This window comes from Carassius auratus, chromosome 44 (assembly GCF_003368295.1).
Source record: "Carassius auratus strain Wakin chromosome 44, ASM336829v1, whole genome shotgun sequence".
Lineage (NCBI taxonomy): Eukaryota > Metazoa > Chordata > Actinopteri > Cypriniformes > Cyprinidae > Carassius > Carassius auratus.
In genome coordinates, this window is record NC_039286.1 from 9,330,787 (window position 1) to 9,345,552 (window position 14,766).

The following is a 14,766-nucleotide window of genomic DNA, read 5'->3' on the forward strand; positions in this document are numbered from 1 at the left end:
ATATATGTGCACACTACAAAAGTGCACAGGCTGTCATTTACAAACTTAATCTCATGCAATCAATGTCTTGCATTTGAAACAGTTCATATAAGGAATAAGTGACCATACCCCATAAGCACCACCACACTCACTAATGCATACAGTATGCATCGACATGTCATTAAGAGCATTATAAAAGATTCAGTGTTAGCAATATGTCAGTTTATTATAAGAAACACAAGATTTTAACAGCCAATGACATTTCCAGCTGGGGAGACTCAACTGATTTTCTACTGTTTAGTGTTAATCATCATCTAACTCAACCAGTCAAGAGCTACATTTAGCCTTAGATGTTATATGAATATGGTCCCTGAAGCATAGGTTTTATTAGCTGACAATAATAATAAATAAATAAACATTATAGACACAAATACAAATGTACTTTTAGAAATTGTTTTTGAAAAATATGGTGTAATTGTTTTGGCAAGCTTAAATTAAAACTTCTATGAAAACTTGTGTGATATTCCTTTAAAATAATGTTTTAGTATATCTTTTTTAAAGTAGGCTATATTTTACTGTGCAATTTCTTACATAATTTCTTCGAGTTAGACCAAACTTTTATTTTGGTGAGTTCTAGACAGAGTTTCTGTGTGTTTATTAATAAACTATTATTATTAGCTTTTAGGCCTACTTGACGTATAGCATACTCTACTGTGCAATAGTACTATAGTTCTGTTTGAATGTCTTCAAGTTATACCGAGATTTTATTTTGACAGGTTGTCATAAAGACATTGCCGTTTCTGTCAGTCTGTGTATACGATACGAATGAATGACGATAGTTTTATCAAATGAAATTGTGAAATCCTTTCATAGCGCGCTGACGTGCACATGTGTAGCCTACATCATGTGTTAATAGTGAAGAGCTGAAAACACCACGCATGCTTCAGTGTGTGTGTGTGTGTGTGTGTGTAGCACACATTCCCAGAGACGTGTATAACAACACGTTCAGGGCCGCTGCTGGCCGTGCCCATGAGCAGGATTGTATTGTTGTGCCCCCCTTCCTCAAATAAGATGATGAAAAAAACACGTACTGTAGGGGTGAAAAAAGAACTTTAATCAAATAAAAAACTTAATGAATAAATTGTATTATTTACAAACCACAATTGTAGCTCTCGACATTTACCTGTGGCTATAACTTTATTATGACTCTAATTTATTTTATAGTCTCAAGGATTCAGAAATCATGCAAAAGGAAATTAAGTAGTTTTACTATGATAAAACCATAGTTTATTTTTGTAAGGGTTGTGATGTGCATGTTTTTTGTTGAAGAAATTATAAAGACACTGTCATCTATAGCAAAAAGGTGTCCAAAAATGAAAGATTTAGTGAATATTTAAATTTAATGTTTGGTCAGTAGCCTAAACAAGCATTTGATTGTCCTGTAAGTGTAACAGCAGCAATCACATGGCATTTGTAATAACATGTACATAAATTGTTTATTTTGTATTTGCCTACATTATGTATTTTAACAGTGTTATTATTGACCAATCATTATTGCCTCATTATTTTTTATATAATGCATTTTAAGTCATTTTAAAGGCTATTGATGGTTTAGGTCTATTTTTATAGCAACAACAACAACAAAAAAATATTACAGTATATTAATACTTTGTCAATTATTATTTGAAGCAACAAAACCATGGTTAATTTGCAGTTACCATGGCTACAAAAACAATGATTTGGGGTGTTATTGTTAAATCCATGGGTAATTTTCGTAAGGGAACGAAAAAAAACTTTCACAGGATTGTGCCTGAAAATGATAAACAGGCCTCATTTTTACCTAAATGATTTATACTTTATTTTAATATATATTAAAAATGTATAATGTGTGCATTGTAGCTGACACCTAAATGAACACATTACAATTGTTTTATCACTGCAAGTCTTTCTCTTCAAATGCTATTCAGCTTTAAATTTGCATATGAGCCCATGTGAAAGAGTAGCATAATTTACATATGATTTACAGATTATTTTAATAAATATCAAACATTTAATTCCATTGTGCATTATAGCTGACACCTACATGAACAATTACAGTTGTTTTTATGACTATAAGTCATTCTCCTCAAATGCTACTGATGTTAGAAAAGTGTAAACCAATAACGCATGTAACTTTAGAGAAGGTCCCTAAATTTGAGACTCGTCCAATGTCAAGCCAACTTTGTCTTTTTTTTTTTTTTTAATGTGTAGTTTTCCTTTCTCTTCGTTGGATTGGATTCATCCATCAATTATGAAAATTCAGCCGCAAACATGAGGTGCCGGCGGTCCCGAGCGCGGATGTGAATGGAGGAATTTTTTTTTTTTTTTTTTTTTGGAGCAACTGGGATGGTGCCCCCTCTGGGAGTTGGTGCCCAAGGCAGATTGGGTCAGTTTGGGAGTTCGGAGCGGGATCGCGAATCATTTGAGTCAGTTATGGGATCGCGAATCATTTGAGTCAGTTCGGGAGTTCGGAGCGGGATCGCGAATCATTTGAGTCAGTTATGGGATCGCGAATCATTTGAGTCAGTTCGGGAGTTCGCGGGAACGCGAATCATTTGAATCAGTTCGGGAGTTCGGGCGGATCGAGAATCATTTGAGTCAGTTAGGGAGTTCAAAGCGGGTTCGCGAATCATTTGAGTCAGTTTGGCGATCGCAAATAATTTGAATCAGTTCGGGAGTTCGGAGCGGTATCGCGAATAATTTGAGTCAATTAAGGGGATCGCGAATCATTTGAGCCAGTTTGGGAGTTCAGAACGGGATCGCGAATCATTTGAGTCAGTTCGGGAGTTCGGAGCAGGATCACGAATCACAGAAGATTCGCACTCGTAAATTTTCCCATAACCTTTAATTCGTTGCTGCCAAGTGGGGTGGCTAAATCCGCCCCTGGTCCTTGCTGAATAAAAGATTTCATTTCTTAATTAAAAAAAAAAAAAAAAAATTACTGTCCCCAAACCTTTGAATGGTAGTTTAAATATTAAAATGTTTTAACATTTTTATTACTAATTTGTTGCTACTAATAAATACCAATGCTTATAATAATAATAATAATAATAATAATAATATCCATTTTATTTAATAATATTTATTATGAATAATATATAATATAAGTAATATTTACATGCTCATAAATCCGTTCACAATACAGCTTTCTCAACTACTAATTGTATTTATTTGCCTAGAAAAGTAGTTAACTAGTCTGCGGGTCAGTGTTGACCTCATGTTATTAATATAAAATATGGGCTGAAAATTCAAAAGCCAAACCGAAATGCTCCATATGCACCACATATAAAACAAGCACAGATAAAGTCATGTGATGCACAAATAGTCAAAACAAATCCTTTAATTGAGGTAAAACTAATAGACTAGTCTGTGCATGTGATTGGACTGATGTTAATGCATCATGTCCTGTTTATGGCAGTAAGCAACTGGCCTAGTGACTCACAGCCACATCTATATTCACACTGGTGGCCAAGTTCACTTCCCCTATTGCATTAATTATGCATTATTCATCTTTCTTTGCCTTACACGTTCACTTTCTTTCAATCTGTTACCTTAATCTAGTTCAATCTCAATGTCTGTCAATAAAATGTCTCTTTATTCATTCACCTTTCACTGTGTCACTGCAAATATGATTTCATCTTTGATTTTTCGCCTCTTTGTCATCGCTGATGACAAACCTACTCAGAACTCGCGCTACCAGACGTACCAGCGCATGTGGAATTACATGTACTCCAAGCAGCCCAGCGTGTTCGTCAAGAGCACGGAGGAGGGCATAGCACGGGTTTTAAACTCCAGGTACGCCTTTCTTCTGGAAAGCACCATGAACGAGTACCACCGACGCCTCAACTGCAACCTCACACAGATTGGAGGCCTGTTGGACACCAAGGGCTACGGCATCGGCATGCCTCTGGGTGAGTAGAGAGGAATGGGAAGTGACAAAGAAATAAAGGGAGAGAAAGGCTTCAGGTGGGATGGAAAGGTTTAAGAGAAACTGAAGCCTGATTTGAAGCTTCTTATAGAAGTAGAAATACTGTTGAGTGTCCAGCATGAGCATGAGGTCTTTAATGCAGTATCTGAAGAAAGCCAGTCATCATTAACCTAAGCTGTAAAAGCGGAAAATAAATGGTGGAATTATTTTTGACTTAAATCTTTTGATTTCTTATTTTGAACTTTATCTCAGAAAGAAGAAGAAACTCTGAGGTTCTTTGAATAAATGATTCTATTGAATAGGCCTCAATGGAGAAAGGTGTTTTTGTAAAGGAGTTCCTGTGGCTCAGTGGTAGAGCATTGCGTTAGCAGCGCAAAAGGTCATGGGTTCAATTCCCAGGGAACACACATACTGGTAAAAAAACATCACAGCCTGAATGCACTGTAAGTTACTTTGGATTAAAGTGTCTGCTAAAATGCATAAATGTAAATGAAAAGGGGTTTGCTTGGTCAGGGAAAATGAAAAAACTTAATTAAACGGTTTAAAAATGACATGATCTTGAACATGCTGTTATACGTGTGGTAGTGAGTCCAGAATGTGCATCTGAATCAAAAACATGCGAGGAAGATGCAGAAGTGAGCGATCTCGTATGTATGCATATGCATATGAAAAACAATGCGATCATAAACAATAAACAGCATAGAATGGAAAACTGCCTAATGTTACCGAGTGAAATGGCTTGTTTGGGTGTTGTTGATGGGTGTTGATGGAGTCGATATACTGCATCTTTGCTTTGACCATCCTATAATATATGATCCAGATGTGGCATTTGATAAAATTTAGATTTTCTCTTTCTTTTTGCTAAAAATGTTTTTTTTTTTTTTTTTTTTTTTTAGAAAACTTACCTTTATTAAAGTGTCAATGAAAAAAAATAAGCTTGAAGCTAGAATGAAACATAAACATAAATATTCTTGGGACCATTTAATTTTAGTGAAAATCATAAAAAATGCTGGCGGTGGCTGGCAACTTTTAAAACTACTGTAAAAATGCTACTGTAAAAACCTGTCCATTGGTTAAAAGTAATTTTCCTTACTATATGGTGAATAAATGTAATCGAACCAAACTAATGATTTCAACATGTCTTCTCAAAAGCGACTGAAAAAGAAAAAAATTCTCAGCTGCAGAAATTGAAGTTTTATTATCAGAAGTTAATTCAAAACGCCACGTTTTATTTTCAAGCGTATATAGTGGTGTATCAGGTCCTAAAAAAAGGAAGCTTGGCAGCATATTACAGATGCTGTTAATGGAGTTTCATCTGTTAATCGAACAGTTCCAGAGGTGTAAATAAAAACCATATGTAATTACTATATATAATATTTTTTTCAAAATGCTGTATAAATATGTACCCGATCATGAATTAAAATGCAGCCCTATTAATGAGCAAAACGTTCAGACGTTAAACACACTATTTACGCATGGCTGGGAGCAGGTGTAGATTTCTTTCGTACCAACTAACATTTGGAAAATACAAACGTTTTAATGAATCTGAAAATTTACGCCAGAACCACTTTACACGCGATTTACACAAAAATTAGTTCTGCTCGTGTTTCATGAATGAGACCCATTGTTTAATTTAGAGTGAGAAAAACATAAATTGACATTCCCAGAATTTACTGTGTGACACTTTGATGATTATTTTGTTGTTTCTTCTTAGTTTTTTTCTTATATTCAACAATATCTTTTGTTCTCTCTCCATTATCCCTCTGCATAAAAAGTCCAAAAGTCAAATAGTGTTTTAGTTCTGACAGAAATAAACATTATAATGGCTCAGAGAACATCACGCAGACAAGAAAGCCGCTGTGACAATGATAGCATCTCTTCACGCTCTGATTTTGCACATTTCTCTCTAATTCTTCTCCTGGATAGATGGCTTGCCACTTTCCACCACCCTTGATAAATAGCAATTCTGACTTTGTCTTTGACATTTGACATTTTCAGCAATTATTCTTTGACAGACAGAGATATGAGGGAGAGAAGAGGAACAATTTATGGCGTATGTGTTTTGCATTGAGCACTTTAATACTTGCTAGTGGGTGTTACAGAAAGAAAAGCCTGGAAAAGAGAAAACGTGGGGTCTTAATCTCAAATAATTGGGCAGGGTGAGTAAATGGACTCTATTGAGCCACTGTATGCACTGGAAATGTTGAAGGGCTTGAGTGCAAAGGGGCTTGTCAAGTCAAAATTTAAGAAGCTTCCATCCAGCTGTGAACGTGAAATAGGCCGAAAAAGTGTTATTGGCATCATGTGGTGATTTCACACAGCAGGCCTGCTGCTCCAATTCCCCAAGCTAATCTGTTAGATTTTATTTTTTTTATTTTTTTTTTAGCATTCTTTTAAAATCTGATCAGCAAATTTCTTAAATGCAAAATGTCTTTGTTTCTACTGTTGTCTGTACAGTTAATCAGTTACTTGTATTGCTTTTTATCCTGTATTGGATCCCCACCTGCTACATTTGGCATTTGTAAGAAAAGAGAGAAGTGCTTAAAATATGTGTCCAAGATTTATAATCTAGATTATAAAAAATTGAATCTATCATTAGTAAAATAGTTTTTTTGTTTATGCTTTTTTAACCTCATGACAGCATGCAAAAGTTTTGCCTAAAGAGAGCCCCTGTTCATGTTTGGCATTTGACAAGTCACCAAATGCTCTTGCCAGTAACACATCAAGTTTCATGTCTCTTTAAGATTTGTCACGAATTGTTTCATGTCTTTGACGTGTTACACTTGAACAGTGTATATCAGAAACCTTTTAATAGCTCTTTACTGACATGCTCTGTGGCTTTTCTGATGAAATCTGATGAAACCTGTAGAAGGATTTAAAATGGTGGAAAATCTAATTGGACAGAAATTGAAAACACTGCGAGCAATAAAGCAATAAAATACATGAGCAGTGCACAACCAACACTGTTATTTTAGCATTATTTATATATTTTATAGAATTATTTTGAATGAACTTTTCTTTTTATATTTTCAGTTTTTATTTAAATTTCATTTTTAAGTTTTAAAAAATGTTATGTGATTTTATGTTTAATATATTATATTATATTATATTTCTGTATATCTTTTTAGTTTAATTTATATTCATTTCAGTTTAAGCAATTAAAGTACTTCAAATTAAACTTAGTTAAACTCAGGTGGTTGCAAAGGCAACATTTCTAATTTTCGTTTTTTTTCACTGACTCCCATTATGCATGAAAAAAAAAAACTTTGGTTTTTGATCCCTTTAAACGAAATGATGGCTCCAAAATGTTGAGAAGTAGTAATGAGGATAATCTTGTTTTAGCAGAGAAGATTATGAGAGTATAAGTATGAAGCAGGAATGCTTATGAATACTCACAAACCACATCTATTCACAAACTTGGTGAATAGATGTGGTGAGCAAACTGGAAGTGCTGCTTGCTGTTTTTGATCTTCTGCCTTCCAGGAAGATCAGTCCAACAAACTCATGACCACTAGCCTAAACCCTCCTCCAAAATATCACCATACACTTGTAATCGCATGATCCCGTATCTAGATTTGAAATGAGTCCCAGGAGCAGCATCCGTCTTCAAAGACTACCTCCAGGTCATAGAATGTCTTCCAGGAGCTCAAACATTCATTCCCTCCTCCCCGTATGAACTCATCTCTTCAGGTCGCCGTCCAAAGTTCTGCTGCCAAGTGATAAAACCCTCTCATCCTCTCATTCATGAAGAAGCTGGTCACCATGGACACCCCCCATCTGCTTCCATAGCAACCTGGAGTGCAGACGGTGTCACCACAGTGTCCTCAGACTGGGTCAGACTGTAAAACATGAAAGTGACTAGTTGATTATTATTTCACACCCGTACAGTACGTCTTCCTTCTATAACGCCTCACAATTAGGATCAATTTGTTAAAGATTAGCTATATAAACTATGAAAAAAAATTAAGTTAAGTATTTATTAATGTTGTATAATATTAATTTGAATATATTGGTAAATTCATTTATTTTAGTTCATATTAGATATTAAATCTAGGTGGGTGGGTGGGTGAATGGATGGATGGATAGATAGATAGATAGAGAGATAGATAGATAGATAGATAGATAGATAGATAGATAGATAGATAGATAGATATTCTATTTAGATTATTATTCTATTTCAGTCAAAAAGTTCATAGCATTATTGTAGTAAAGTTGTTTGTGAATACCTTTTCATGTTTAATGTCCTGGATATGCTTTTGTGATGAATAGTCAGGTTCAATAGTGAAGTTCAGTGGGATCATTTTCAAATAAAACAACAAATATTTAAACTTCTCAAAAAATGTCAGTACTGGAAGGTGAAAGAAATTCCTTATAACCTGAGATGACAAGCTTAGAATGTAATTACAACCAAGCAATGCAATATCCAGTTGGTGACCTTTCAAAACCATGCTGTTTTAAATTCCAGCTTTTTTCTTGTTAACAAACATACGTATTTCCAACTAATTATATAAGATATAAAACAATAAGGTTAGCAATGACATAATCTTGTTGGAAAAATGTGCCTCTACTAACTAAAAAAACGTAACTATAAATAACAATCCACTGCCGATTACATCTGAAATTATCACTAGTGGCGGAAAACACCAACAATTTGTATTCTTTTCTCACAAATTATTATTACAGGGGCAGATTATCAATTAAAAATAGCCTTGCACAAAATTGTTTTGACCTCAAAACACGTTTACTATATTGCATAGATTTGTAAGCCAATATATTTTTTTGCATGATTTACCATATTACCATATTGCATGATTTGTAGGTTTGCCTAACTTAATTAGCTCCTTATTGTTTTTCTGATGTAAACTTGCTTGCTAGCTCACCTGATTATGGGTACGAGTCCTGTGATACACGACACAGTAAAACAGCTCAAAGACTTGCAGAAGCATGCTAAAATGGCATGGTTGCTTCAGCAAACATTTAGGATAAAACTGAACATGCTTTCAGCACCACTCACTGGACAGCTCACTTTTGAAAGTAGTGTGAAACATGCAAGAAGCAATGCCACAGGCAGGTTTTTTCTAAAGGGGTTGGTACGAAAGCAAAAGTTTTTTAAAAGCTTGCATATTTCTAAGTTTACATGACATGAGAAAATTGCAATTTTAAACACAGGGCTTAATGTAAGTGATATTGACTCATTTAATAAATGTATTTAGAGTACTATGCTAGGGTCCGAAGATGTGCATCTGTAAGGTACTTCATTTTCCCAGCCTTTGAATGAAAAATAAAGTAATATTCAGTGACAGCGGATCCATTCCAGTGCATATCTGCAGTGCTTAATTTGAATTAACATCTTTTAATTTGATGAACACATCCTTCCACATCACATCGTCATTAGCGTGACATGATTAGCTGTGATACAGTAATGTTTAATGAAGGCTGATGTTATTCTAACAAGTTAAATAATTTGGATTAACCTATCATAACATTCATTTTGATTCTGACACTGGCTAATTTAACTCATTTGCACAACATTAGTTGACTTAAGACATACTTATCATGTCTTAGCAGTTAGCATATGTAATCTGACACATTAAACCAGAATGCTAAGAGGGCAACACTGGTTTGGCTCATTTCTTATAAACGTGTTATGCATGTGTTATTTGCTAAACTGTTTACTTTTTGTGTATCAGTGCTAATCTAACCTCTCTGTAACTCGAATCATAAGGTTATAGATAGGTTTTGGACACTTGTCAGCTGTTAACCCTGGGAGTCCAGTTGATTGACCAGCTAAACTAGCCAATTTCATTCTCTCTCTTGCAGGTTCACCATTCAGAGATGAGATTACATTAGGCATACTGCAGCTGCAAGAGAACAACAGATTAGAAATCCTAAAGCGTCGATGGTGGGAGGGTGGAAAGTGTCCTAAAGAAGAAGACCACCGAGCCAAAGGTGAGTGAGATAAACGGTCCTGGATTCCTCTTGGAAATAATTTAAGCCTTAAAATGTCAAGGATACGGTCATTTCCGAAGTTTCCATTTGGTTATAAATGACTATTTGTGAGTGCAATGTCAAAATGATTTTTAGAAACAAACATGGATAATAGAAATCCATTGGTCATAAAGTGTGGGAATTCTCCATGTAGTGTCTGTTTACCTGCAGCAGCCTTCCCTAGCCTAAATATATCCTGCTCTTCAAATGAACATCTATTTTTTTTTTAAATATATATAAAAAAAGAAGTTTTACTCAAAACACACAAATATTGGCAGTGTGGATTTGATTTCCTGTCACTCTCTATATTTTTATAATGATGTAATAAATGATGTAATTAATGATGTATATAAGATATACTACATCAATCTGATTCAAATAACAGTTGCTTCTCAGTGTTCATGTAGCTCAATTGGTAAGCATTGCGCTTATCAAGCGCAAGGTTTGGGGTTTGATTCCCCCGGGAACACATGATAGGTAAAAATTGATAGCCTGAATGCACTGTAAGTCACTTTGGATAAAAGCGTCTGCTAAATGCATAAATTATTTTTTTTATTTAGTTCTGCTAATACTGTGAGTGTTTATTTATGTGGTCTGGTGACATTTGCATTCTGTTTGTTGTAGAATCATGTGGTTTGGAGGGAAATGGTAGCTATTTGGTGCACAGGCATGAAAACACATGCGTGTCATTGTAATTTCTCTAGAGTGGTTCGCAAAGCTTGTAGATTCACCAGAAAGTGACATTTACAGTCTCTCAGGGTTATTTACAGGTCTGCAAGAAAATGTCAAATAATATGAGCTTCGTTTTTTGTGATTCAGTACTGCTAAACCCAGAGTTATTCTGGGTTTCCACTTATTTTTTCTCACACAGTTTTTTAAATGAGTGTTGCTTTGTAAGTGAATTAATTAATTGTATCCTGGTTAAGAGACGCTGACTATCCCAATCTGTTCTCAGCTGTTGTTGCTTCAAGATAAAAATTTTAACAGTGACCCAACACAGAATGAAAGTTGATTATTGTGCAAGATCAAATACAAATTAATTTCTTCTTCTTCTTTAAAGACATTTCTCCTTTCTTTTATACTCCCAGTGGCTACTGACATTCCACATAGTCCTGCACATTTTAGGTCTCGTTCCCTCATTATTATTATTTTTTTTATTATTTTAACCAATTCATTGGAAAAATATCATTTCAGGCATTTATTTATTTATTTTTAAAGCTAAATAAAAAATTGCACTTCTCTAACCACCTGGCGTCATGCTTCCACTGATAACTCTAAGGAATAGCGCCTGCACACACCTTCATCTCTGAATTATAGTTTAATAGGATCCCTCTGGAATCCTGCGGGAATGCAGATCTCTAATCAGATCCATTGTGTGTGTGTGTGTGTGTGTGTGTGTGTATGGATGGAAGGACGTTTCTGTGTGTTGCTCACATTTCTTTGTTTTTCCTTCAGGTCTAGGTATGGAGAATATCGGCGGGATATTTGTTGTGCTGATATGTGGACTCATAATAGCTGTTTTTGTAGCCATTATGGAGTTTGTGTGGTCCACGCGCCGCTCGGCCGAGACAGATGAGGTACGCCCTCATTCCTGCCCCGTCCGAAACCACAGACACTCACGAGTAGGTCACAACACCACCCAGTTACGCCATCTGTGTTTGTGATGTAACTTTTCCATAGCTCTCAGTCAGTCATATTTCTGCAGGTCAAACAGTGAACATGGCTTTAGCAGCAGCAAGGTCATGGGTTTGATTCCCCGAAATGCATATAAGTTGCTTTGGATGGGAAAAGGGGGAAAAGTTGTTTGGAGTATGTATGAATGCTATTACAGTATAAACCATTTTTAGTATGTTAATTCAATTAAATAGAAAATTGTATTTTTTTAAGACTGAAGTTGAGAAAGATCAAGTGGTAAAGCATGCCATTAGCAACAGCAAACACTTTACTGATATAATATGTATCTTGAATGCATTGTAAGTCGCTTTCTACCAAATCACTATGGGGCCTCAGAAAACTTCCAAGGGGGCCTCAAGATGACTCAAAATGATTTATAAGACATAAAATAAATCATTAAAATAAGCTGAAACAACTAAACTCAACCCCTCTTTGAAGAACCAGAATTCATTTTTATTGAAATACCAGGAAATATGATGTCAGCTAATTTTAATATAGAACTGGAAGACATGTAAATTATTAACCTTATAATTCCATGGGCATTTTAATATATTTTATTATATTATCAAGTAAATAACGAGCAGCTGTTATTGGGCCTTCAAATATTGTTGGGCGCAATGAAGGGTTCCGTATGAGATGCGAATAGTGATGCACACAGAAAATGATGTTCTGCTTTCACTTTTTGTCTTTTCTGCTTATATATGTCCTTCCTGACTCTTTCCGCTCTGTTCCTCTTTGATCCTCGCTAAGGTGTCGGTATGTCAGGAAATGATGACTGAATTCAGAGACGTTATCTCCTGTAAAAAGAACTCACGGTTGCGCCGCCGGCGACCCCTCTCGTCCCAGGGCATCCTCCGGCACCCGGCCCGTCTCCCTTTAGGAGCTCCTCGTCAAATGCGCCTCGTGCGGGAGATGCGTCTCAGCAACGGCAAACTCTACAGCGGGACAGGAACGTTAACTGGCACCGCAGCAGGGCCGGGACTTGGTGGGGGCGCTGCGGAAATGGGCCCTGGCCCCCAGCGATTGCTGGAGGACCCTCTCGGCGCCAGTGTCCCCGGTAGCACACCCGCTCTGGTCTCCACGGCGGTGCCTCGCGGCTGCACACACGTGAGGGTGTGCCAGGAGTGCCGACGGATCCAGAGCCTCCGCTCTACGTCGTCTTGCTCACGCATCTCACCACTGGCCTCCGCCACGTCCTCTCTCCCTCGTTTGCCACCGCCGCCCACCTCCGCCTCTAATACAAACACTGACAGCGAGGGAGGAGGCTCAGACAGCCCACGCAGGGCCAAACCCACACCCCCTCCAAGGCCGCTGCCGCCCACTAAAACTCCCTCCACTGATCTCCTCTGCCAGCAGGACTGAGAACAAGAGTAAGGAAACTTTTTGTCGGGACGAAAATGTAATGTAAATGAGTGCTGGAGGACAGACGGAAACACTCTGCCCACGCCTTCAGTCAAAGTGACCTGTGGGATACTGCAAATAAAGGCCATTTTTGGATGCAAAATTACACTGAGTGAGAGCGAGATGATTCAGCCAACCGCTTGTTGTACAAGTGTCTGGTTTTAACACCACATCTTGCGGAAGTGCTCAGAAGGCCAGTGAGATTTGGCATGCTGTTGAGACTATGTAATGCATATCCTGTGAGAGTACGCTATGCAACATGTCATGAAGGGAAAGGTGGAGGAAAACTATGAGGGCAGCTATTCGTTTTGCATAGAAGTGTGGATCTTCTTCATGCTTTTTAATGGGGGACTACGCTTCTGTGAGAGTCCGGAGGAGTCTGCACCTAAAATGTGCACATTGAACTGAAACGCAAATTCATTTTATTTTATTTCTTCGTTCTTTTTGGGGTTACTATTCATTTTTATGCCTGAATGTCTCTTGCTTGTTTTCCTTTCTAGCTTTTCTTTGATTTAATTCTTTCAGTTTAAAAAAAGACTATACCTGTTTTTCCCTATTGTTAATTTCTCGGAGGAGAAAGTATATAGATTTTTTGGGGAGGTTTTGTGGTCAGGAATTGGTTTTCCTCTTCTTCAACCTCTAAGATTACTCACTTGGTTTCTGTCTCTCATTTTAAACACCAACTGTTAAAGGTTAAAATAAACATGAAAGGCATTAAAAACCCAGATTACTTCCATAACGTGACACCTTTCCAGTCAAAACAGGATATTCAAGCAGGGGAATGTAGGACGGGATGAAAAACTCCAAAAGTGTGTGTTCCAGACCTGAATGTCATTGGATTATGGAGTGTACAGTAAGATTCACCCTTTAGACCGTCTCAGCAAATCCCATTGGTAACACTGCTTTCCAAATCAACACTTGTTTGCTATTTTTGCCATAACCTCCATTCTATTATTGTTAACCATCATTGAATTACTGAGCTCATTATTGGCAAGATTTTAAAAAGGCTGCATTACTGTACTTAATACAGTACTCTATATTAATGCCAAATTGGCAGTTGGTTATTATTAACCTCGAAGATGTCAACTAAACAAGAAAGTTACAATTTTTAGCATTTTCCCTAACATGCACTGGGGAATTGTTCACAGTAAGACCAGGAATGTGTGTAAAGAAACTAAATAGGATCTGTTTCGATTTCATGTTGACTTTAACCAGCTTTCCCCTCAGTATTTTGCAATTCTCAAGAACACGGAGAAACAGTGACAACAACAATAAGATGAGACAGAAAAGCCTTTTTGCATCTGAAGGGACATTTTTCGGTTTATGTGAGAAGACGGTTAATGATGCTTTTCATGACCGAACAAAATGAGCCTGTATCATGAATGGTTTGTTGAAGTGCACTGGAAGTTGCTGTCTGGGTGCTTGTGAGACGCAGTTATCCATTTACTGTATGTCCAAAGTGTAAACATAGCAGCCCTGTGTAGAATCTGCAGCACTATATCATTCATATTTTGGTGCTTTATGATTGTGTGTGAGAATGAGTGTGTGTGTGTCAAAGAGAGACACAAATGTGAAAATCTTTTTTTTCCTTTTAATTAAAGGTGATTTTTTTATTTCTCATTAATTTTCAAAGATTTCTATACCAGTGCTTGAAGAATCACACCCACAGTTTAAAAAAAAATAAGGCAAATGATACAGATTATATTGTTATTCATATTCCAATAAAACTGTGGGGTTATGTAGGAGGACTGTTGCCC

General features: G+C 36.6%; 1 protein-coding gene across 2 annotated transcripts in view; it reads left to right on the forward strand.

Moving 5' to 3' along the window:
* The window catches only part of LOC113062406 (glutamate receptor ionotropic, kainate 5-like), a 77,701-nt gene extending 63,150 nt beyond the window's left edge, over nucleotides 1-14,551 (forward strand). The window contains exons 18-21 of one of the 2 annotated variants that reach the window (XM_026232236.1): nucleotides 3,704-3,929; nucleotides 9,767-9,895; nucleotides 11,390-11,511; nucleotides 12,359-14,551. In XM_026232236.1, coding sequence (XP_026088021.1) covers nucleotides 3,704-3,929; nucleotides 9,767-9,895; nucleotides 11,390-11,511; nucleotides 12,359-12,970 — 1,089 coding nt within the window. In that variant the 3' untranslated portion in view covers nucleotides 12,971-14,551. Of the gene's footprint in view, nucleotides 1-3,703; nucleotides 3,930-9,766; nucleotides 9,896-11,389; nucleotides 11,557-12,358 lie in introns of both variants that reach the window. The other variant, XM_026232235.1, reaches the window with a different exon arrangement.
* The last annotated feature ends 215 nt before the right edge of the window (nucleotides 14,552-14,766 follow it).